The following is a 24,607-nucleotide window of genomic DNA, read 5'->3' as shown; positions in this document are numbered from 1 at the left end:
TAGACATTATTATTACACTTCATACTGTACAATAAGCAACAGATTTGAACTGATTTTTGATTCTGTCCTACTGATGATATGGTGCCGTATAAAGAAAAAGTCATTGCTTCAAATATCAAAGACAAAATGGTTCAATCAGGCACCATTTTAAGGGTAACAAGGTCTCTTTGATTCTTCACCTTCTCAACCTTATTTTGAATTAACTTCATAAAAATGTGACAGTCAAATTACTACTACTAATGCATCTAACGAGAACGGAACAAATCAGCATTATAGCTTTAGACATTATTATTACACTTCATACTGTACAACAAGCAACGAATTTGAACTGATTTTTGTTTCTGTCCTACTGATGATATGGTTCCGTATAAAGAAAAGGTCATTGCTTCAAATATCAAAGATAAAATGGTTCAATCAGGCACCATTTTTAGGGTAACAAGGGCCCTTTGATTCTTCACCTTCTCAACCTTATTTTGAATTAACTTCATAAAAATGTGACAGTCAAATTGCAATTACTACTACTAATGCATCTAACGAGAACGGGACAAATCAGCATTATAACTTTAGACATTATTATTACACTTCATACTGTACAACAAGCAACGGATTTGAACTGATTTTTGTTTCTGTCCTACTGATGATATGGTTCCGTATAAAGAAAATGTCATTGCTTCAAATATCAAAGACAAAATGGTTCAATCAGGCACCATTTTAAGGGTAACAAGGACCCCTTGATTCTACACCTTCTCAACCTTATTTTGAATTAACTTCATAAACATGTGACAGTCAAATAACTACTACTAATGCATCTAACGAGAACGGGACAAATCAGCATTATAACTTTAGACATTATTATTACACTTCATACTGTACAACAAGCAACAGATTTGAACTGATTTTTGATTCTGTCCTACTGATGATATGGTGCCGTATAAAGAAAAAGTCATTGCTTCAAATATCAAAGACAAAATGGTTCAATCAGGCACCATTTTAAGGGTAACAAGGTCTCTTTGATTCTTCACCTTCTCAACCTTATTTTGAATTAACTTCATAAAAATGTGACAGTCAAATTACTACTACTAATGCATCTAACGAGAACGGAACAAATCAGCATTATAGCTTTAGACATTATTATTACACTTCATACTGTACAACAAGCAACGAATTTGAACTGATTTTTGTTTCTGTCCTACTGATGATATGGTTCCGTATAAAGAAAAGGTCATTGCTTCAAATATCAAAGATAAAATGGTTCAATCAGGCACCATTTTTAGGGTAACAAGGGCCCTTTGATTCTTCACCTTCTCAACCTTATTTTGAATTAACTTCATAAAAATGTGACAGTCAAATTGCAATTACTACTACTAATGCATCTAACGAGAACGGGACAAATCAGCATTATAACTTTAGACATTATTATTACACTTCATACTGTACAACAAGCAACGGATTTGAACTGATTTTTGTTTCTGTCCTACTGATGATATGGTTCCGTATAAAGAAAATGTCATTGCTTCAAATATCAAAGACAAAATGGTTCAATCAGGCACCATTTTAAGGGTAACAAGGACCCCTTGATTCTACACCTTCTCAACCTTATTTTGAATTAACTTCATAAACATGTGACAGTCAAATAACTACTACTAATGCATCTAACGAGAACGGGACAAATCAGCATTATAACTTTAGACATTATTATTACACTTCATACTGTACAACAAGCAACAGATTTGAACTGATTTTTGATTCTGTCCTACTGATGATATGGTGCCGTATAAAGAAAAAGTCATTGCTTCAAATATCAAAGACAAAATGGTTCAATCAGGCACCATTTTAAGGGTAACAAGGTCTCTTTGATTCTTCACCTTCTCAACCTTATTTTGAATTAACTTCATAAAAATGTGACAGTCAAATTACTACTACTAATGCATCTAACGAGAACGGAACAAATCAGCATTATAGCTTTAGACATTATTATTACACTTCATACTGTACAACAAGCAACGAATTTGAACTGATTTTTGTTTCTGTCCTACTGATGATATGGTTCCGTATAAAGAAAAGGTCATTGCTTCAAATATCAAAGATAAAATGGTTCAATCAGGCACCATTTTTAGGGTAACAAGGGCCCTTTGATTCTTCACCTTCTCAACCTTATTTTGAATTAACTTCATAAAAATGTGACAGTCAAATTGCAATTACTACTACTAATGCATCTAACGAGAACGGGACAAATCAGCATTATAACTTTAGACATTATTATTACACTTCATACTGTACAACAAGCAACGAATTTGAACTGATTTTTGTTTCTGTCCTACTGATGATATGGTTCCGTATAAAGAAAATGTCATTGCTTCAAATATCAAAGACAAAATGGTTCAATCAGGCACCATTTTAAGGGTAACAAGGACCCCTTGATTCTACACCTTCTCAACCTTATTTTGAATTAACTTCATAAACATGTGACAGTCAAATAACTACTACTAATGCATCTAACGAGAACGGGACAAATCAGCATTATAACTTTAGACATTATTATTACACTTCATACTGTACAACAAGCAACAGATTTGAACTGATTTTTGATTCTGTCCTACTGATGATATGGTGCCGTATAAAGAAAAAGTCATTGCTTCAAATATCAAAGACAAAATGGTTCAATCAGGCACCATTTTAAGGGTAACAAGGTCTCTTTGATTCTTCACCTTCTCAACCTTATTTTGAATTAACTTCATAAAAATGTGACAGTCAAATTACTACTACTAATGCATCTAACGAGAACGGAACAAATCAGCATTATAGCTTTAGACATTATTATTACACTTCATACTGTACAACAAGCAACGAATTTGAACTGATTTTTGTTTCTGTCCTACTGATGATATGGTTCCGTATAAAGAAAAGGTCATTGCTTCAAATATCAAAGATAAAATGGTTCAATCAGGCACCATTTTTAGGGTAACAAGGGCCCTTTGATTCTTCACCTTCTCAACCTTATTTTGAATTAACTTCATAAAAATGTGACAGTCAAATTGCAATTACTACTACTAATGCATCTAACGAGAACGGGACAAATCAGCATTATAACTTTAGACATTATTATTACACTTCATACTGTACAACAAGCAACGGATTTGAACTGATTTTTGTTTCTGTCCTACTGATGATATGGTTCCGTATAAAGAAAATGTCATTGCTTCAAATATCAAAGACAAAATGGTTCAATCAGGCACCATTTTAAGGGTAACAAGGACCCCTTGATTCTACACCTTCTCAACCTTATTTTGAATTAACTTCATAAACATGTGACAGTCAAATAACTACTACTAATGCATCTAACGAGAACGGGACAAATCAGCATTATAACTTTAGACATTATTATTACACTTCATACTGTACAACAAGCAACAGATTTGAACTGATTTTTGATTCTGTCCTACTGATGATATGGTGCCGTATAAAGAAAAAGTCATTGCTTCAAATATCAAAGACAAAATGGTTCAATCAGGCACCATTTTAAGGGTAACAAGGTCTCTTTGATTCTTCACCTTCTCAACCTTATTTTGAATTAACTTCATAAAAATGTGACAGTCAAATTACTACTACTAATGCATCTAACGAGAACGGAACAAATCAGCATTATAGCTTTAGACATTATTATTACACTTCATACTGTACAACAAGCAACGAATTTGAACTGATTTTTGTTTCTGTCCTACTGATGATATGGTTCCGTATAAAGAAAAGGTCATTGCTTCAAATATCAAAGATAAAATGGTTCAATCAGGCACCATTTTTAGGGTAACAAGGGCCCTTTGATTCTTCACCTTCTCAACCTTATTTTGAATTAACTTCATAAAAATGTGACAGTCAAATTGCAATTACTACTACTAATGCATCTAACGAGAACGGGACAAATCAGCATTATAACTTTAGACATTATTATTACACTTCATACTGTACAACAAGCAACGAATTTGAACTGATTTTTGTTTCTGTCCTACTGATGATATGGTTCCGTATAAAGAAAATGTCATTGCTTCAAATATCAAAGACAAAATGGTTCAATCAGGCACCATTTTAAGGGTAACAAGGACCCCTTGATTCTACACCTTCTCAACCTTATTTTGAATTAACTTCATAAACATGTGACAGTCAAATAACTACTACTAATGCATCTAACGAGAACGGGACAAATCAGCATTATAACTTTAGACATTATTATTACACTTCATACTGTACAACAAGCAACAGATTTGAACTGATTTTTGATTCTGTCCTACTGATGATATGGTGCCGTATAAAGAAAAAGTCATTGCTTCAAATATCAAAGACAAAATGGTTCAATCAGGCACCATTTTAAGGGTAACAAGGTCTCTTTGATTCTTCACCTTCTCAACCTTATTTTGAATTAACTTCATAAAAATGTGACAGTCAAATTACTACTACTAATGCATCTAACGAGAACGGAACAAATCAGCATTATAGCTTTAGACATTATTATTACACTTCATACTGTACAACAAGCAACGAATTTGAACTGATTTTTGTTTCTGTCCTACTGATGATATGGTTCCGTATAAAGAAAAGGTCATTGCTTCAAATATCAAAGATAAAATGGTTCAATCAGGCACCATTTTTAGGGTAACAAGGGCCCTTTGATTCTTCACCTTCTCAACCTTATTTTGAATTAACTTCATAAAAATGTGACAGTCAAATTGCAATTACTACTACTAATGCATCTAACGAGAACGGGACAAATCAGCATTATAACTTTAGACATTATTATTACACTTCATACTGTACAACAAGCAACAGATTTGAACTGATTTTTGTTTCTGTCCTACTGATGATATGGTTCCGTATAAAGAAAATGTCATTGCTTCAAATATCAAAGACAAAATGGTTCAATCAGGCACCATTTTAAGGGTAACAAGGGCCCCTTGATTCTACACCTTCTCAACCTTATTTTGAATTAACTTCATAAAAATGTGACAGTCAAATTGCAATTACTACTACTAATGCATCTAACGAGAACGGGACAAATCAGCATTATAACTTTAGACATTATTATTACACTTCATACTGTACAACAAGCAACAGATTTGAACTGATTTTTGATTCTGTCCTACTGATGATATGGTGCCGTATAAAGAAAAAGTCATTGCTTCAAATATCAAAGACAAAATGGTTCAATCAGGCACCATTTTAAGGGTAACAAGGGCCCCTTGATTCTACACCTTCTCAACCTTATTTTGAATTAACTTCATAAAAATGTGACAGTCAAATTGCAATTACTACTACTAATGCATCTAACGAGAACGGGACAAATCAGCATTATAACTTTAGACATTATTATTACACTTCATACTGTACAACAAGCAACAGATTTGAACTGATTTTTGATTCTGTCCTACTGATGATATGGTGCCGTATAAAGAAAAAGTCATTGCTTCAAATATCAAAGACAAAATGGTTCAATCAGGCACCATTTTAAGTGTAACAAGGGCCCCTTGATTCTACACCTTCTCAACCTTATTTTGAATTAACTTCATAAAAATGTGACAGTCAAATTGCAATTACTACTACTAATGCATCTAACGAGAACGGGACAAATCAGCATTATAACTTTAGACATTATTATTACACTTCATACTGTACAACAAGCAACAGATTTGAACTGATTTTTGATTCTGTCCTACTGATGATATGGTGCCGTATAAAGAAAAAGTCATTGCTTCAAATATCAAAGACAAAATGGTTCAATCAGGCACCATTTTAAGTGTAACAAGGGCCCTTTGATTCTTCACCTTCTCTACCTTATTTTGAATTAACTTCATAAAAATGTGACAGTCAAATTGCAATTACTACTACTAATGCATCTAACGAGAACGGGACAAATCAGCATTATAACTTTAGACATTATTATTACACTTCATACTGTACAACAAGCAACAGATTTGAACTGATTTTTGATTCTGTCCTACTGATGATATGGTGCCGTATAAAGAAAAAGTCATTGCTTCAAATATCAAAGACAAAATGGTTCAATCAGGCACCATTTTAAGGGTAACAAGGGCCCTTTGATTCTTCACCTTCTCTACCTTATTTTGAATTAACTTCATAAAAATGTGACAGTCAAATTGCAATTACTACTACTAATGCATCTAACGAGAACGGGACAAATCAGCATTATAACTTTAGACATTATTATTACACTTCATACTGTACAACAAGCAACAGATTTGAACTGATTTTTGATTCTGTCCTACTGATGATATGGTGCCGTATAAAGAAAAGGTCATTGCTTCAAATATCAAAGATAAAATGGTTCAATCAGGCACCATTTTAAGTGTAACAAGGGCCCTTTGATTCTTCACCTTCTCTACCTTATTTTGAATTAACTTCATAAAAATGTGACAGTCAAATTACTACTACTAATGCATCTAACGAGAAAGGGACAAATCAGCATTATAGCTTTAGACATTATTATTACACTTCATATTGTACAACAAGCAACAGATTTGAACTGATTTTTGTTTCTGTCCTACTGATGATATGGTGCCGTATAAAGAAAAAGTCATTGCTTCAAATATCAAAGATAAAATGGTTCAATCAGGCACCATTTTAAGTGTAACAAGGGCCCTTTGATTCTTCACCTTCTCTACCTTATTTTGAATTAACTTCATAAAAATGTGACAGTCAAATTACTACTACTAATGCATCTAACGAGAAAGGGACAAATCAGCATTATAGCTTTAGACATTATTATTACACTTCATATTGTACAACAAGCAACAGATTTGAACTGATTTTTGTTTCTGTCCTACTGATGATATGGTTCCGTATAAAGAAAATGTCATTGCTTCAAATATCAAAGACAAAATGGTTCAATCAGGCACCATTTTAAGTGTAACAAGGGCCCCTTGATTCTACACCTTCTCAACCTTATTTTGAATTAACTTCATAAAAATGTGACAGTCAAATTGCAATTACTACTACTAATGCATCTAACGAGAACGGGACAAATCAGCATTATAACTTTAGACATTATTATTACACTTCATACTGTACAACAAGCAACAGATTTGAACTGATTTTTGATTCTGTCCTACTGATGATATGGTGCCGTATAAAGAAAAAGTCATTGCTTCAAATATCAAAGACAAAATGGTTCAATCAGGCACCATTTTAAGGGTAACAAGGGCCCCTTGATTCTACACCTTCTCAACCTTATTTTGAATTAACTTCATAAAAATGTGACAGTCAAATTGCAATTACTACTACTAATGCATCTAACGAGAACGGGACAAATCAGCATTATAACTTTAGACATTATTATTACACTTCATACTGTACAACAAGCAACAGATTTGAACTGATTTTTGATTCTGTCCTACTGATGATATGGTGCCGTATAAAGAAAAAGTCATTGCTTCAAATATCAAAGACAAAATGGTTCAATCAGGCACCATTTTAAGTGTAACAAGGGCCCCTTGATTCTACACCTTCTCAACCTTATTTTGAATTAACTTCATAAAAATGTGACAGTCAAATTGCAATTACTACTACTAATGCATCTAACGAGAACGGGACAAATCAGCATTATAACTTTAGACATTATTATTACACTTCATACTGTACAACAAGCAACAGATTTGAACTGATTTTTGATTCTGTCCTACTGATGATATGGTGCCGTATAAAGAAAAAGTCATTGCTTCAAATATCAAAGACAAAATGGTTCAATCAGGCACCATTTTAAGTGTAACAAGGGCCCTTTGATTCTTCACCTTCTCTACCTTATTTTGAATTAACTTCATAAAAATGTGACAGTCAAATTGCAATTACTACTACTAATGCATCTAACGAGAACGGGACAAATCAGCATTATAACTTTAGACATTATTATTACACTTCATACTGTACAACAAGCAACAGATTTGAACTGATTTTTGATTCTGTCCTACTGATGATATGGTGCCGTATAAAGAAAAAGTCATTGCTTCAAATATCAAAGACAAAATGGTTCAATCAGGCACCATTTTAAGGGTAACAAGGGCCCTTTGATTCTTCACCTTCTCTACCTTATTTTGAATTAACTTCATAAAAATGTGACAGTCAAATTGCAATTACTACTACTAATGCATCTAACGAGAACGGGACAAATCAGCATTATAACTTTAGACATTATTATTACACTTCATACTGTACAACAAGCAACAGATTTGAACTGATTTTTGATTCTGTCCTACTGATGATATGGTGCCGTATAAAGAAAAGGTCATTGCTTCAAATATCAAAGATAAAATGGTTCAATCAGGCACCATTTTAAGTGTAACAAGGGCCCTTTGATTCTTCACCTTCTCTACCTTATTTTGAATTAACTTCATAAAAATGTGACAGTCAAATTACTACTACTAATGCATCTAACGAGAAAGGGACAAATCAGCATTATAGCTTTAGACATTATTATTACACTTCATATTGTACAACAAGCAACAGATTTGAACTGATTTTTGTTTCTGTCCTACTGATGATATGGTGCCGTATAAAGAAAAAGTCATTGCTTCAAATATCAAAGATAAAATGGTTCAATCAGGCACCATTTTAAGTGTAACAAGGGCCCTTTGATTCTTCACCTTCTCTACCTTATTTTGAATTAACTTCATAAAAATGTGACAGTCAAATTACTACTACTAATGCATCTAACGAGAAAGGGACAAATCAGCATTATAGCTTTAGACATTATTATTACACTTCATATTGTACAACAAGCAACAGATTTGAACTGATTTTTGTTTCTGTCCTACTGATGATATGGTGCCGTATAAAGAAAAAGTCATTGCTTCAAATATCAAAGATAAAATGGTTCAATCAGGCACCATTTTAAGTGTAACAAGGGCCCTTTGATTCTTCACCTTCTCTACCTTATTTTGAATTAACTTCATAAAAATGTGACAGTCAAATTACTACTACTAATGCATCTAACGAGAAAGGGACAAATCAGCATCATGACTTTAGGCATTATTATTACACTTCATACTGTACAACAAGCAACGGATTTAAACTGATTTTTGCTTCTGTCCTACTGATGATATGGTTCCGTATAAAGAAAATGTCATTGCTTCAAATATCAAAGACAAAATGGTTCAATCAGGCACCATTTTAAGGGTAACAAGGGCCCCTTGATTCTACACCTTCTCAACCTTATTTTGAATTAACTTCATAAAAATGTGACAGTCAAATTGCAATTACTACTACTAATGCATCTAACGAGAACGGGACAAATCAGCATTATAACTTTAGACATTATTATTACACTTCATACTGTACAACAAGCAACAGATTTGAACTGATTTTTGATTCTGTCCTACTGATGATATGGTGCCGTATAAAGAAAAAGTCATTGCTTCAAATATCAAAGACAAAATGGTTCAATCAGGCACCATTTTAAGTGTAACAAGGGCCCTTTGATTCTTCACCTTCTCTACCTTATTTTGAATTAACTTCATAAAAATGTGACAGTCAAATTGCAATTACTACTACTAATGCATCTAACGAGAACGGGACAAATCAGCATTATAACTTTAGACATTATTATTACACTTCATACTGTACAACAAGCAACAGATTTGAACTGATTTTTGATTCTGTCCTACTGATGATATGGTGCCGTATAAAGAAAAAGTCATTGCTTCAAATATCAAAGACAAAATGGTTCAATCAGGCACCATTTTAAGGGTAACAAGGGCCCTTTGATTCTTCACCTTCTCTACCTTATTTTGAATTAACTTCATAAAAATGTGACAGTCAAATTGCAATTACTACTACTAATGCATCTAACGAGAACGGGACAAATCAGCATTATAACTTTAGACATTATTATTACACTTCATACTGTACAACAAGCAACAGATTTGAACTGATTTTTGATTCTGTCCTACTGATGATATGGTGCCGTATAAAGAAAAGGTCATTGCTTCAAATATCAAAGATAAAATGGTTCAATCAGGCACCATTTTAAGTGTAACAAGGGCCCTTTGATTCTTCACCTTCTCTACCTTATTTTGAATTAACTTCATAAAAATGTGACAGTCAAATTACTACTACTAATGCATCTAACGAGAAAGGGACAAATCAGCATTATAGCTTTAGACATTATTATTACACTTCATATTGTACAACAAGCAACAGATTTGAACTGATTTTTGTTTCTGTCCTACTGATGATATGGTGCCGTATAAAGAAAAAGTCATTGCTTCAAATATCAAAGATAAAATGGTTCAATCAGGCACCATTTTAAGTGTAACAAGGGCCCTTTGATTCTTCACCTTCTCTACCTTATTTTGAATTAACTTCATAAAAATGTGACAGTCAAATTACTACTACTAATGCATCTAACGAGAAAGGGACAAATCAGCATTATAGCTTTAGACATTATTATTACACTTCATATTGTACAACAAGCAACAGATTTGAACTGATTTTTGTTTCTGTCCTACTGATGATATGGTTCCGTATAAAGAAAATGTCATTGCTTCAAATATCAAAGACAAAATGGTTCAATCAGGCACCATTTTAAGGGTAACAAGGGCCCCTTGATTCTACACCTTCTCAACCTTATTTTGAATTAACTTCATAAAAATGTGACAGTCAAATTGCAATTACTACTACTAATGCATCTAACGAGAACGGGACAAATCAGCATTATAACTTTAGACATTATTATTACACTTCATACTGTACAACAAGCAACAGATTTGAACTGATTTTTGATTCTGTCCTACTGATGATATGGTGCCGTATAAAGAAAAAGTCATTGCTTCAAATATCAAAGACAAAATGGTTCAATCAGGCACCATTTTAAGGGTAACAAGGGCCCCTTGATTCTACACCTTCTCAACCTTATTTTGAATTAACTTCATAAAAATGTGACAGTCAAATTGCAATTACTACTACTAATGCATCTAACGAGAACGGGACAAATCAGCATTATAACTTTAGACATTATTATTACACTTCATACTGTACAACAAGCAACAGATTTGAACTGATTTTTGATTCTGTCCTACTGATGATATGGTGCCGTATAAAGAAAAAGTCATTGCTTCAAATATCAAAGACAAAATGGTTCAATCAGGCACCATTTTAAGTGTAACAAGGGCCCCTTGATTCTACACCTTCTCAACCTTATTTTGAATTAACTTCATAAAAATGTGACAGTCAAATTGCAATTACTACTACTAATGCATCTAACGAGAACGGGACAAATCAGCATTATAACTTTAGACATTATTATTACACTTCATACTGTACAACAAGCAACAGATTTGAACTGATTTTTGATTCTGTCCTACTGATGATATGGTGCCGTATAAAGAAAAAGTCATTGCTTCAAATATCAAAGACAAAATGGTTCAATCAGGCACCATTTTAAGTGTAACAAGGGCCCTTTGATTCTTCACCTTCTCTACCTTATTTTGAATTAACTTCATAAAAATGTGACAGTCAAATTGCAATTACTACTACTAATGCATCTAACGAGAACGGGACAAATCAGCATTATAACTTTAGACATTATTATTACACTTCATACTGTACAACAAGCAACAGATTTGAACTGATTTTTGATTCTGTCCTACTGATGATATGGTGCCGTATAAAGAAAAAGTCATTGCTTCAAATATCAAAGACAAAATGGTTCAATCAGGCACCATTTTAAGGGTAACAAGGGCCCTTTGATTCTTCACCTTCTCTACCTTATTTTGAATTAACTTCATAAAAATGTGACAGTCAAATTGCAATTACTACTACTAATGCATCTAACGAGAACGGGACAAATCAGCATTATAACTTTAGACATTATTATTACACTTCATACTGTACAACAAGCAACAGATTTGAACTGATTTTTGATTCTGTCCTACTGATGATATGGTGCCGTATAAAGAAAAGGTCATTGCTTCAAATATCAAAGATAAAATGGTTCAATCAGGCACCATTTTAAGTGTAACAAGGGCCCTTTGATTCTTCACCTTCTCTACCTTATTTTGAATTAACTTCATAAAAATGTGACAGTCAAATTACTACTACTAATGCATCTAACGAGAAAGGGACAAATCAGCATTATAGCTTTAGACATTATTATTACACTTCATATTGTACAACAAGCAACAGATTTGAACTGATTTTTGTTTCTGTCCTACTGATGATATGGTGCCGTATAAAGAAAAAGTCATTGCTTCAAATATCAAAGATAAAATGGTTCAATCAGGCACCATTTTAAGTGTAACAAGGGCCCTTTGATTCTTCACCTTCTCTACCTTATTTTGAATTAACTTCATAAAAATGTGACAGTCAAATTACTACTACTAATGCATCTAACGAGAAAGGGACAAATCAGCATTATAGCTTTAGACATTATTATTACACTTCATATTGTACAACAAGCAACAGATTTGAACTGATTTTTGTTTCTGTCCTACTGATGATATGGTGCCGTATAAAGAAAAAGTCATTGCTTCAAATATCAAAGATAAAATGGTTCAATCAGGCACCATTTTAAGTGTAACAAGGGCCCTTTGATTCTTCACCTTCTCTACCTTATTTTGAATTAACTTCATAAAAATGTGACAGTCAAATTACTACTACTAATGCATCTAACGAGAAAGGGACAAATCAGCATTATAGCTTTAGACATTATTATTACACTTCATATTGTACAACAAGCAACAGATTTGAACTGATTTTTGTTTCTGTCCTACTGATGATATGGTGCCGTATAAAGAAAAAGTCATTGCTTCAAATATCAAAGATAAAATGGTTCAATCAGGCACCATTTTAAGTGTAACAAGGGCCCTTTGATTCTTCACCTTCTCTACCTTATTTTGAATTAACTTCATAAAAATGTGACAGTCAAATTACTACTACTAATGCATCTAACGAGAAAGGGACAAATCAGCATCATGACTTTAGGCATTATTATTACACTTCATACTGTACAACAAGCAACGGATTTAAACTGATTTTTGTTTCTGTCCTACTGATGATATGGTTCCGTATAAAGAAAAGGTCATTGCTTCAAATATCAAAGACAAAATGGTTCAATCAGGCACCATTTTAAGTGTAACAAGGGCCCTTTGATTCTTCACCTTCTCTACCTTATTTATAATTAACTTCATAAAAATGTCAAAAAACAACAAAAAGAAACGTGGAAAAACAAGGGTATAGTACAGAAATTAACGGCGTTTCACAACAGAGTGTACGAAATTTGTTATACCAAAAGAAAAGGGTTATTTTAAGTATTATTTAATATCGAGGAAATCACGAAAGTGAATCAGGTTCACTAATGGATCCCAATAGAATTGCAAATAATTTGAATTTAAACCTTCGAAAGAGGAAGTTTAGCTATTCGTAATCAAACAGGATAATCAATACCGTACTCTGTCAGAAATTAGCCTGAATTAGCTTAGAAATTAGCCATAACTGCTTGAAATTAGCGTGGCTTATCTCTATTCTTTCAAATTCTTTAAATGTTAAGTTTACATTTTTTTACTTATTTTAAATTTTTGTAATTAAAGACATCTTGTAAAAGAAATTTCATGTAATATGAAGTCTTTTTTTGTTGTTTCTTTATAGCATCCTATAAAAAAATTCTTTTAATATGTCCTCAATTACATTATATATGTCCTATAGTATCTCTAAAAGTATGACCAATTTTGAATTTTTTTTTTAATTTTTAAAAAAAACAATTAGTGTTTTTTTTCCTTCCAACTCCTTAATTATCTTATATTTTCCCTATATTATACTTAAAAATATTGCCAATTTTGATTTTGTTTTTATTTTTAAAAAATATTTATAGTTTGTTTTGTCAGTTCCTTAGTTATGCTATATTTATCCTATATTATCTCTAAGAATATTTATAGAATGGGTTTCTTTACTAAGCAAAAATAATTTAATTACAAACACCCGTTCCAAGAGCTTTGTCTTCCGTACCAAATATAGATATTTAAATTAATAATAAATTCTGATAGATAAATTGCTTCAAAAAATACTTAATCCCAGTAATGAAAAGCTTTTATTACCACATTCGCTTTGAAGATGAAACCCACAACGACTCAATAATTTTTTCCCCCTGATATTTTACCTCATTCGTTAAATTTAAGACAACGTGGCAAAATATATTCCAAAAGCTGACTTAAAAATCACACATGTTTCGATTAAAATACATTTTATTGTGACTCGTCATCTCTTTAGCGTAAGGGGAAAAAACAACTCACTTTCTAGAGGAATTAAATCCTTTTTGAAATTCATAATAAAAAGGGAAACTTCCCTCTAAGCCGGGATTTTTTAAATGTATCTGGAATAAATAGAAATGGAAACTGGGATAATAAATTGTTATGAATAATACCTTCGTTTAAGCTTTATTGTATGAAAATTTGCATACAAATAGCAAATTTTTGTTGTTGCCAGCATTGGAAATTATAATCCTTAAATACAAATGACTTAAGGCTTAATTTTCTTCTTATTGAAGATTCTTTTCATGATTTATGATGCGGCTTAGGTAGAGAAATTATACAAAGATTAGTTCCTAATGTAAATGTATAAATATTAAAGTTTTGCTTATATGTTATGAATGCGTTATTAAATGGATTTTTTTTTACTGTAATAAATTAAATTTTTGAATTACGTTTCTGTTGTATTTCGAGTTGTAAGTTTTTATTTTTTGTACATCACTTCTAATCATGTTTAAAGTCAGATTGATTTTTATTATACTGCAGCGATGTTAAAAGTATCCTTACGGGAAAATGATTACATATTTACGTTCACATTTAGATGATATTTTCTGACCTTTACCACCTTAGTCTTAAAATGAATTCAAATCCTTGATTCTGATTGTAAATTATTAGTATGGTGGTGGACATTAATGTCAAGTATATTCAAGAATCGGATGAAGTTAAACTGGATGCGGCTATACTGTGCCAAAATCAAATATAAAAAATGTAATTTATGACATTACTTACTCTAGTTTATCAGTTCCAGCATTGTAATATACTATATCTAAAGCAAACACAAGCATAGACTATATCTAAAGTAAAGCAAAGTAAAGTAAAGTAAAGCAAGCGGATATTTTGGAGACTGTTCCAAATATTTTTGCAAGGTTATCCTTTAATGGTTGTTAATAGTTTACCGACTAATTCTTCAGTTGGATACATACAAGTGATGTCATTGTAGGTAAATCGTGACATTTGTCGATTAAGAATCCAATGTCATGTTCAACACACACGTATGACGTCGCTTACAGGTATCCAATTAAATCTGATTTAAATCACACGGTTTGGCATAATCACTTTACTTCTTCTCAAGTTGCAGATACTCAATTAAGTTCAGAATTTTAACGTGACGTCATTATTCTTTATTTAGTAATTATTCCTTTATCAATATTTTAAGCATATCTTTCAAAAAATTAAACTACAATAAAAAAGTTAAATTCTTAAAAATAATAAAATACGATTTATGATTTGTACGTTCTCGGGAACATTCCTATATCGTTCTACTTTGAATGAACTAATCAAATTCTCAATTTCTATTGCGGCACTTTTTTTCAGCGATATGTGACGTAATCACGACATCAAATTTATATATTCAAATCATTCATTATTACACTCAGCAAAAGGAAGATTAAGAGCAAGGAACAACGATATTCACTACTAAATGAAACTTTTCTTTCATTTTTATAAAGTTAATCTATCTCACTGACTGTTATGGACACGATGAATGGACTAAGGCTATATTTGGCTCAGGTACCCAGCTTCATTTGACAAGTGTAGAAATACTTGAACCACCGATAGATGGCGCTGTCAAAAGATTCTTGTGAAACAAAGACATTTACAATTTTAATTAGTAGTAGTTGTAGTTGTAGCAGTTTTTGTCATGTATACTTCATGTTAAATATATCCTTTTTTGTTGTTACTTACCTCTTATGTTTGGTTATTTGAATAGTTTTCTTTAATTTAAGAAAACGAGAATATATCTTCGGTGTAGTTATCAACCCGTTGGAATTATTTAAACTCTAAAAGAGAAAACAAGTGAAGTGAAGTGAACAACAATGATGAATAAATTAATTTGACGTTTTTCGAGTTGCCTATACATATACATTACTTTACAATATTTGAAAATACACATTCAATTTTTGAAATTTTTTTCAAATTTCACACGAAATTCTAAGAATTATTATTTTGCAACTTTAAAAAGGTTTCGTTCAGGCGATTTTTCATACTTATCAATAAAGTTTAAAGCTGAGGTTTGATGGAACGACAATAAATTATGAAAGAAAACAAGTATTTTTGAACACTCTATGTCAGAAAATTAAGGGAGGAGCTTGTAACTTGTATTGATTACTTTGATTGTTATTTGTAACAACTGCATAAAATTGCGTAAACTTAGTTTATATATGGAGTTACGGATATTTTTATAAAAAACTAATTTTTTGTTATACTTTTTCTGTTATAATTTTAAAAATATTCAGTAAAATAAAGCAAAATGGAGCAAATTTAAATTAATTTTAAAATTATTGCTAAAAGATGTGAAAAAAATTCTTTTAAAACAGCACAATATATAATTATGTATTTATGATAATTTATGTACATATGATAAGTAGTCCTTTAATACTGAGCATATGCGGGAAAAGTTGAAAAGATATTTTTTATAATTTTGCAGTATTTGATAACTGATGAAAGAAAAACTGATTTCAATATCTCAAAAACGTAAAAAGTTTCAAGTTTAGATTTTGTACTTTTTAAAGGAAAGCTCATAATAATCACAGTTTTGTGGAAAACTCCATATCGTTTTGAGAGTTTTTTAAAGGTACAAAAGCTCCTTAAATCGTTTGAAACGTTTTACAATTTTAATCTATTCAAATCAGACGATTTTCATTAGTTGCCAGGCACAACATTTTCTACAAAATTATAAAATGTTTTTCTTTTTTCAATTTTTTCCACCATACGCAGCACAAAGGAACTTCTTTAAATACTCATCTAGCGCACTTTTTAAGATGTTTTTTTTTTCGAATTTCAAAACAATAGTTCTGTTCATGCAATTATTGCAAATAGCTACCAAAGTAATCGATACAAGCTTATTGCTTAATTTTTTCTGGTATAAGGTGTTCAAAAATACTTGTTTCTTTTCTTAATTTATGGTCGATCTCTCAAACCTCTGAAAGATTTAAAGCTTATTGAAAATCGCATAAACCTATAAAGCTGCAAAATAATCCAAGTATTTCTTGAGAAAATTGAAAAATGTCAAAAACTGAAAGTGTTTCTTTTATTATTGCTGGGTTTATTGTAAATAATTTATTAAGGTTTTTTATATATTACATGGTATATGGTAAAAAATTTAGAAATGCTATTGCTAACATTAGAACTAATGCTATTGCTATTAATGCTGTAACTAGCATTAGATGTGGCACCTAGTTGTAGATGTTAGAACTAGTTAGCAAAGAAATTGAAAATATAAATTTAAAACATTAACTGTGCGAAGCAAATGTTTAAAATTTTATACACAATATAGGAACAGACTATTCCTTAAGATCGTTTCGAATAAATTCATAAATTTATAATGTCACGGGGTTAAATCTGAAAAGAATTTCGATTTAATGTGTCTTACATAACCGTCGTTAATTAATGCTCGGGAAATTATGCATAGCAGTTACAAACGGGGAGTCTGAATGCAATTCGACCGAACGGAGGCGTCATTAACTCATCACAATAAGCAGATGAGAATTACATTCCCATATTACAAGACTGTTCATAATTATTTGATGATTAAATTATTATGAAATAGCGAAAACGATTTCTAAGATGAAATTGTAATTCCGTTTTCATTATCACTAAATAGCTTTGATTATTAGAAAGAGTTATTTGAGCTTCTTTAAAAAATTTAATCACTGTTTGTAGTTAAAAATATACAGGGCGTCTTGTATCGCTGCCCTTGTTATATAAGTTACCTGTAAAGTATGAAATCCGGCATTATATATAATGCCTAAAACTAGCCGGCGAAGTATGAAATGATTTATATTTCACATATTGCCTAGGCATTCTATATAATGCCGGATGCTATTTAGGCAAAGTATGACATAAACGTCCTGATGAGGTTATTATGTGAATGATGTGCATGTTGCTGTGAATGACCGAAATCGGTGATTGTTCACTTTCACCGGTGAATGTTGACAATCACATAGTCGCTGTGGTGAATGTCAGTAATATTTATTACATCCGATTTGATATTAATTTATTCGTGGATATAATTACATTTATTCGATATTTTAATACTTACTGACGATAGATTAGAAGAAACATCATTGACTTTCACCGGTGAATGTTGACAATCACATAGTCGCTTTGGTGAATGTCCGAAATATTTATTACATCCGATTTGATATTAATTTATTCGTGGATATAATTACATTTATTCGATATTTTAATACTTACTGACGATAGATTGGAAGAAACATCATTGACTTTCACCGGTGAATGTTGACAATCACATAGTCGCTTTGGTGAATGTCCGAAATATTTATTACATCCGATTTGATATTAATTTATTCGTGGATATAATTACATTTATTCGATATTTTAATACTTACTGACGATAGATTGGAAGAAACATCATTGACTTTCACCGGTGAATGTTGACAATCACATAGTCGCTTTGGTGAATGTCCGAAATATTTATTACATCCGATTTGATATTAATTTATTCGTGGATATAATTACATTTATTCGATATTTTAATACTTACTGACGATAGATTGGAAGAAACATCATTGACTTTCACCGGTGAATGTTGACAATCAAATTAGTCGCTTTGGTGAATCCGAAATATTTATTACATCCGATTTGATATTAATTTATTCGTGGATATAATTACATTTATTCGATATTTTAATACTTACTGACGATAGATTAGAAGAAACATCATTGACTTTCACCGGTGAATGTTGACAATCACATAGTCGCTTTGGTGAATGTCCGAAATATTTATTACATCCGATTTGATATTAATTTATTCGTGGATATAATTACATTTATTCGATATTTTAATACTCACTGATGATAGATTAGAAAAAACATCAGTGATTGGAGTATCGGGCAAATATATACCGGGCAATGATACTTAACCTTAAGAAAACATCAGTGTAGGATATACCCGGCAAATATATACCGGGCAGTGGCCCTTGACCTTAAAAAAACATCAGTGTAGAGTATACCGGGCAGTGGCCCTTGATCTTGAAAAAAACATCAGTGTTTGGAGTATCGGGTAAATGTATACCGGGCAATGGCACTTGACCTTAAAAAACCATTGCCCGGTATACCCTACACTGATGTTTTTTTAAGGTTAAGGGCCACTGCGTATATATTTGCCCGATACTCCAAACCCTGATGTTTCTTTTAATTTATCGTCAGTAAGTATTAAAATATCGAATAAATGTAATTACATCAGGACGTTTATTTCATACTTTGACTAAATAGCATCCGGCATTATATATAATGCCTAGGCAAAGTATGTAATATTTCTCATATTTCACAGTTTGCCTAAAAACGTCAGGCATTATATATAATGCCAGCATTTCATACTTTGCCGGTCACATATATAATTAGAAACGCAAAAGTAAATAAATAAATTAACTGATTTCGAGGCTCAAGTTAATATACAAAAGTGAACAAAATAAATAGTGAAAGTCGTTTAATTTCATTAAATTTAATTTTAATTTCATTTTCATTATCACTAAATAGTTTTATTAGAAAGAGTTATTTGCACCTTTCAGAAAAGTATTGCACACTGTTTTAAGTCAATAATATACAGAGTGTATTGATTTTTAAAAAAAATTAAATTCCTTTATAAGGAAATTAAATTGCTGAAACTTTCGAGCATGTTGAATCATATTTTAATTTACTGGAACCTAAATACTGTTATAAAATTAACAGCGTTTCTTTGATTTCTCAATATCATAGTTAGGCAAATTGTGGAATCAGTAGAAAAAAAGCTTTTCTTGAGCAGAAGCCAAGACACGGTTCCCAATAGAATACCGAAGAGAAGTCAAGCATCACTGGTTGCTGGCAGTAAACGTGAGGGTGATCTCTTTGATCAGCCTGCGGAGGGACCAAGGGTGCGCAGTATCGGTCCTTGTTAAACTGTTCTACCTTAAAGTGTGGCGTATATTTCCCCTCAATTTTTTTCTGATATTTTTAAGGGGTTTAAAGACATATATAAAATATTTGTAATTCAATTGGAGTAAACTTGAGAAATTTTAAAAATAGGATGATTTTTATTTAACTGGAAACGGTTATTAACGATTTCAACTTTTCAAAAATGTCTAATCATTCCACTTGAGATTAATGATATGTTTTAATGGTGGATTGAAGTTTTAATTCTGTAAATAAAATCAAAATAAAATCAATTTCATAAAAAACTAGTGTTCAACTTAATGATTTGTTCATTGATTTAGTAAATGGTGTGTATAAGCACCATTTTACTCCTTGAATATAATATAATTTTTCATGCACGAGATTTTTCTAACGGCTAAATGAATTCAATTTAAGCATGTTATAATAAAATAACAGTCATTTTATAAAATTTCTACTCGCTGCTTAAAATGAGTTAAACAAAATTGCTTTTTTTTTTGAAAAAAATTTTATTATCGAATACTGCATGTGCATTTGGCACCTTTTGAATTTCCGGATATCGATGAAAATGTGAACAGTTATTATCACATATGACCATTAAAATCAAATTCAGGAGTACGCGAAGCATATGTAGTAAATAATTTCTGAATGACATCTAAAGTTGGAAAAACTTTGTCTATAATCAGTCCTATCAGAATATCTCGTATAATACTTATCAGTTCTGTTTCTTTTCTTCTAATGTTTTACATTTTGTTTGTATTTTAAGTTACTCTAGATTATTCAGAAATTGGGTTTCTAATGTCAGGTTTATAAATGAAACTATCCATTTATTTTTAGAAGTTAAATTGCATTGTTAAAATGCAAAATAAGAATGTTTTGGTTTCTCAATAATTGGACATTTCACAGCAGATAATCATTACATTATGTTCTAATGTTACCAATGAATATACCCACAGTTGACACGATAAAAAAATAATTTGCCACATTAGGAAAAAAGTAGTTTTTTGTCCAGAGCACTAGCCACCACTCGCCATATTCTGTGCTTCAACTAAAACGAAAAAAGAAATGGTTCAACTTTTACCTCTTATTAATGTTGCAGCAAATTTGCACGTCATTATGGTCCAAAATACCGACATAATGATTCAATTTTGCACTGGTGTTTTTCTGAGAAACACTAATGAAAGATACATTTAAATGTCAATGTTTTCCTTTTCAGACAGCAAAAAATTCCAACCAATGCTGAGACAGTGTTTCCTAAGTCCACCTCCACCTGATGTGGTCATGTCTTTTGAGGGAAAAGAATTGAACCTGGACAATGAAGTCGCTCTCCCTCATGGAAGTGTGATCGAAATGAGATGTTCTGAAGTTGGAATGTACAAGTTTGTCGGTGAACCTTCCATTCGGTGCGGCAATGGACAGTGGAACGCACCTCTGCCGGTTTGCCAGCCAACTAGCATACAAAGGAATTTTTCTAGTAAGTATTCTTTGAGATACATGTGCAGTGAAACCTCTCTAGAGCGACCACTCTTTATTCCACAGTAAAATGGTCGTTAACGGAGATGGGTCGTTCTTAGGGGTTATCTCCTTTGACTTCAAAATGTTATCGAAGGTATATGATTTTTTGCAAGCGATTTTAATTTTATTCGGTGTAATTTTCTTGGTGAGGAAATACTACTTGTATTGGCACGGTTTCTTTGTTTGAGATGCTTAGTTTTTTAAAGTTAACTTTTTTTCTTCCTAATTTAACTTCTAACTCTAAAATTAAATCATTGATTGCGTCGTTTTTAGTGCACTGGCTGCAACGTAAGGTTGTAGATCTCTTTCAGCAATCGCCAAAAAGAGCTCTTTAAATAAGAACCTCACACCAATATTATGAATGCATTTTAATCTACTTATTCGTTCAGTTAATATTTTATGTTTTAAAATTTTTTCGTGTTTTTTCATTTAACCTTTTCCGCACCAAATGCAGAGGTTTGCCTGATCGCTGGAAGAGGTTTTGATGATCTCTCCAAAAGGTTTTATTCAACACAATGTCAATGGAGAAAATACCGTGAGTCCCAAAAGTGGTCGCAGATAGAGGTGGCCTTTCCTAGAGGTTTCATTGTACACCATAAAATATTATTAAAAGCGATTAAACACTCCCGAAATAGCTAATGTTAGCCTTAAAGGTTAAGGATTCACAATTTCGAGACAAATGCACCTTATTGAGATTGTGGTCAGCATAATTTATAACCCTTTTTTCAGACAAGGTAAAACAGCAGGGAACAAATTTTTTTTTCTTCTGTTACATGAGATTTTTTAACAGATCTTAGATACTTTCGTATCGCTGATTTCAAATCTGCAATCGAATTCTCATTCCAAGCAATAGTTTTACTTTTTTTAAATCACAGTTTTAGTCTATTTTTTTTCGAAATGTATAAGTTTAAAAGCATTATATACTCTCGATATCTCGAGTCTTATACTCTCGATATCTCAAAGTTGTAGGAACACAAAAAAAAAAAAAAAAAAAAAATTCGAGATAGCGAGTTTTCGAGATAATAAGTTCAGAACTAAATATGTTCTAAAAAGTAGAAAAATATATTCTAAAATATCACTATAGAGTCATGAAGTCATGATACATCAGAATAGCTTTTAATAAATATGTTTGTATTGATAGTCGACTATAAGTCTAAATACAGCTATGATAATTTCATTTTTGAAAGTAAGATGAAAATAATTATGCATTAAATAGAAAGGAATTGGTTTACAATGAATTTACATTGTTATTTTTCCAAAAAAAATTCATTTTCTATTCCCCCCAAAAAAAAAAAAAAAATTGCCATTACTAGGTTTTGACAAGACACTCGTCGACATGGGAATTCAAATTAACTCTAAGAGGATATATAATACCAAGGGGGAAAATGTTTTTTTGACTTAACAAGATTTTCGAGAAATCGAGAGATTGTAGATAATAGGGGGTCGCATAGATGCAGCCTTCTAGGGAAGATAAGACACATCATCAGGATTAAAATTGCATGGGTATCCATGCGAGGAAATATCGTCATATGCCTCTAGGTGCACTTACCTATTATGAAGTGTTTCTTCGTGTGCTTCTGAACAGGTCATAAGAGGGTAGAGACCCTAACCGCGTACAATGACATTTGCATGGGTATGGGTTGCTATGCAGTTTTATTCTTGAATGATATGCTCTAACTCTCCTAGATGTTAGTCCTAATATTTATGCGACCCTCTGTTATACATAACGCTTTTAAATTTATACATTTTGACGAAAAGTAGTCTAAAAATGTCATTAAAGATTATGTAGCTTAAGGAGCAAAACAAATTTCATATTTGAAATTTCCCACGCCCGAATTAGGCAAAATCAAGTACTTGAATAAAGGCAACAAAACATCTGTTTCCCCATCAGGGCAATCATTAAATCATCAACCCACCACTATGAAACGGAAAATTGAAAGTCATATTACCAACTCAATTAAAAAAAAAGAATGTTAAAATTAATATGTTTTATTATTCTTTGTTGCCTTTCCCCATAAATTTACATTATTAGATTAAGCAATACACGTTTTCAGAAGTTCAACACGTCAAAATAAAGATTCTTTGTTCAGTATTATTAGGTACCAAAAATAATGCTATTGCTCGCGACTAATTCAAAATTGTCAAAACTTACCACAATTAACCCCTTAACGATCGGTTAATTTCCAAGAAAACGATCATAAAAGTGCCTATTTTTTTATCCCTGTATCCCTGATAAGTGTTGACATCTAGTTTAAAATAAAGTAACTATCTGCAATTACCTTAAAATTATCCTGGTACTGCCATCTGGTGTGTAAAATGAGAAATAAAATGTTTTCAAAGCAAAAGGAATGAATTAGTTTTATTCTTATTGGCGCGTTACGACTGAACACTCCAGCCCGGAAATATCACGAGAGTGATAAATAGAGGGCGAAACCTCAGCACGTCATTTTCACGGGAGAGAGAAGGAAGGGGTTAAACAATTTCCTCCATTAATTTTGCATTTTGATAAATTTTTTTTAATTTAAATTATGAATAACTTAAAGCTATTTAGATTCATAGAAATACATTTCAAAAACGTAACTATAAGCAAAATAAACTGGTGGTTTCAAATAGTTTTCTAACTTATAATTCTGTGATGTCTACCTACACTGGTGTTACGTATGTTTACATGGCATAATCGATCAAAGATAAACATTTGTTGAAGGACGTGCTATCAAACAGAGCTGTAAGCTAGTATTCATCATAGATATTATCCTTTAAATATTTAAGGAAAACAGAATTGTCTAAAGTTTAATTTATAACATTGCTTAAGGCTAAACATGAGGGAAGAATTCTTTATCAAACATCTCTTTCGAATAAAGGGATGTATAAATTTCGCATTTTATTTATTTTTACATTAAATT

The 24,607-nt window shown here is 31.6% G+C and overlaps 1 protein-coding gene across 1 annotated transcript in view; it reads left to right on the top strand.

Moving 5' to 3' along the window:
* Positions 1-24,607, top strand: part of LOC107454895 (locomotion-related protein Hikaru genki) — a 209,080-nt gene that overhangs the window by 152,966 nt on the left and 31,507 nt on the right. Inside the window, exon 3 of the mRNA XM_016072238.4 lies at positions 21,406-21,663. Within this exon, the coding sequence (XP_015927724.1) occupies positions 21,406-21,663 (258 nt within the window). The remainder of the gene's footprint in view (positions 1-21,405; positions 21,664-24,607) is intronic.

Source organism: Parasteatoda tepidariorum, chromosome 10 (genome assembly GCF_982258835.1).
Source record: "Parasteatoda tepidariorum strain Cologne lab strain chromosome 10, Ptep-v5.0, whole genome shotgun sequence".
Taxonomy (NCBI): Eukaryota; Metazoa; Arthropoda; class Arachnida; order Araneae; family Theridiidae; genus Parasteatoda; species Parasteatoda tepidariorum.
Note: the sequence above shows the minus strand (reverse complement) of the source record. Positions and strands in the feature narration are given on the sequence as shown.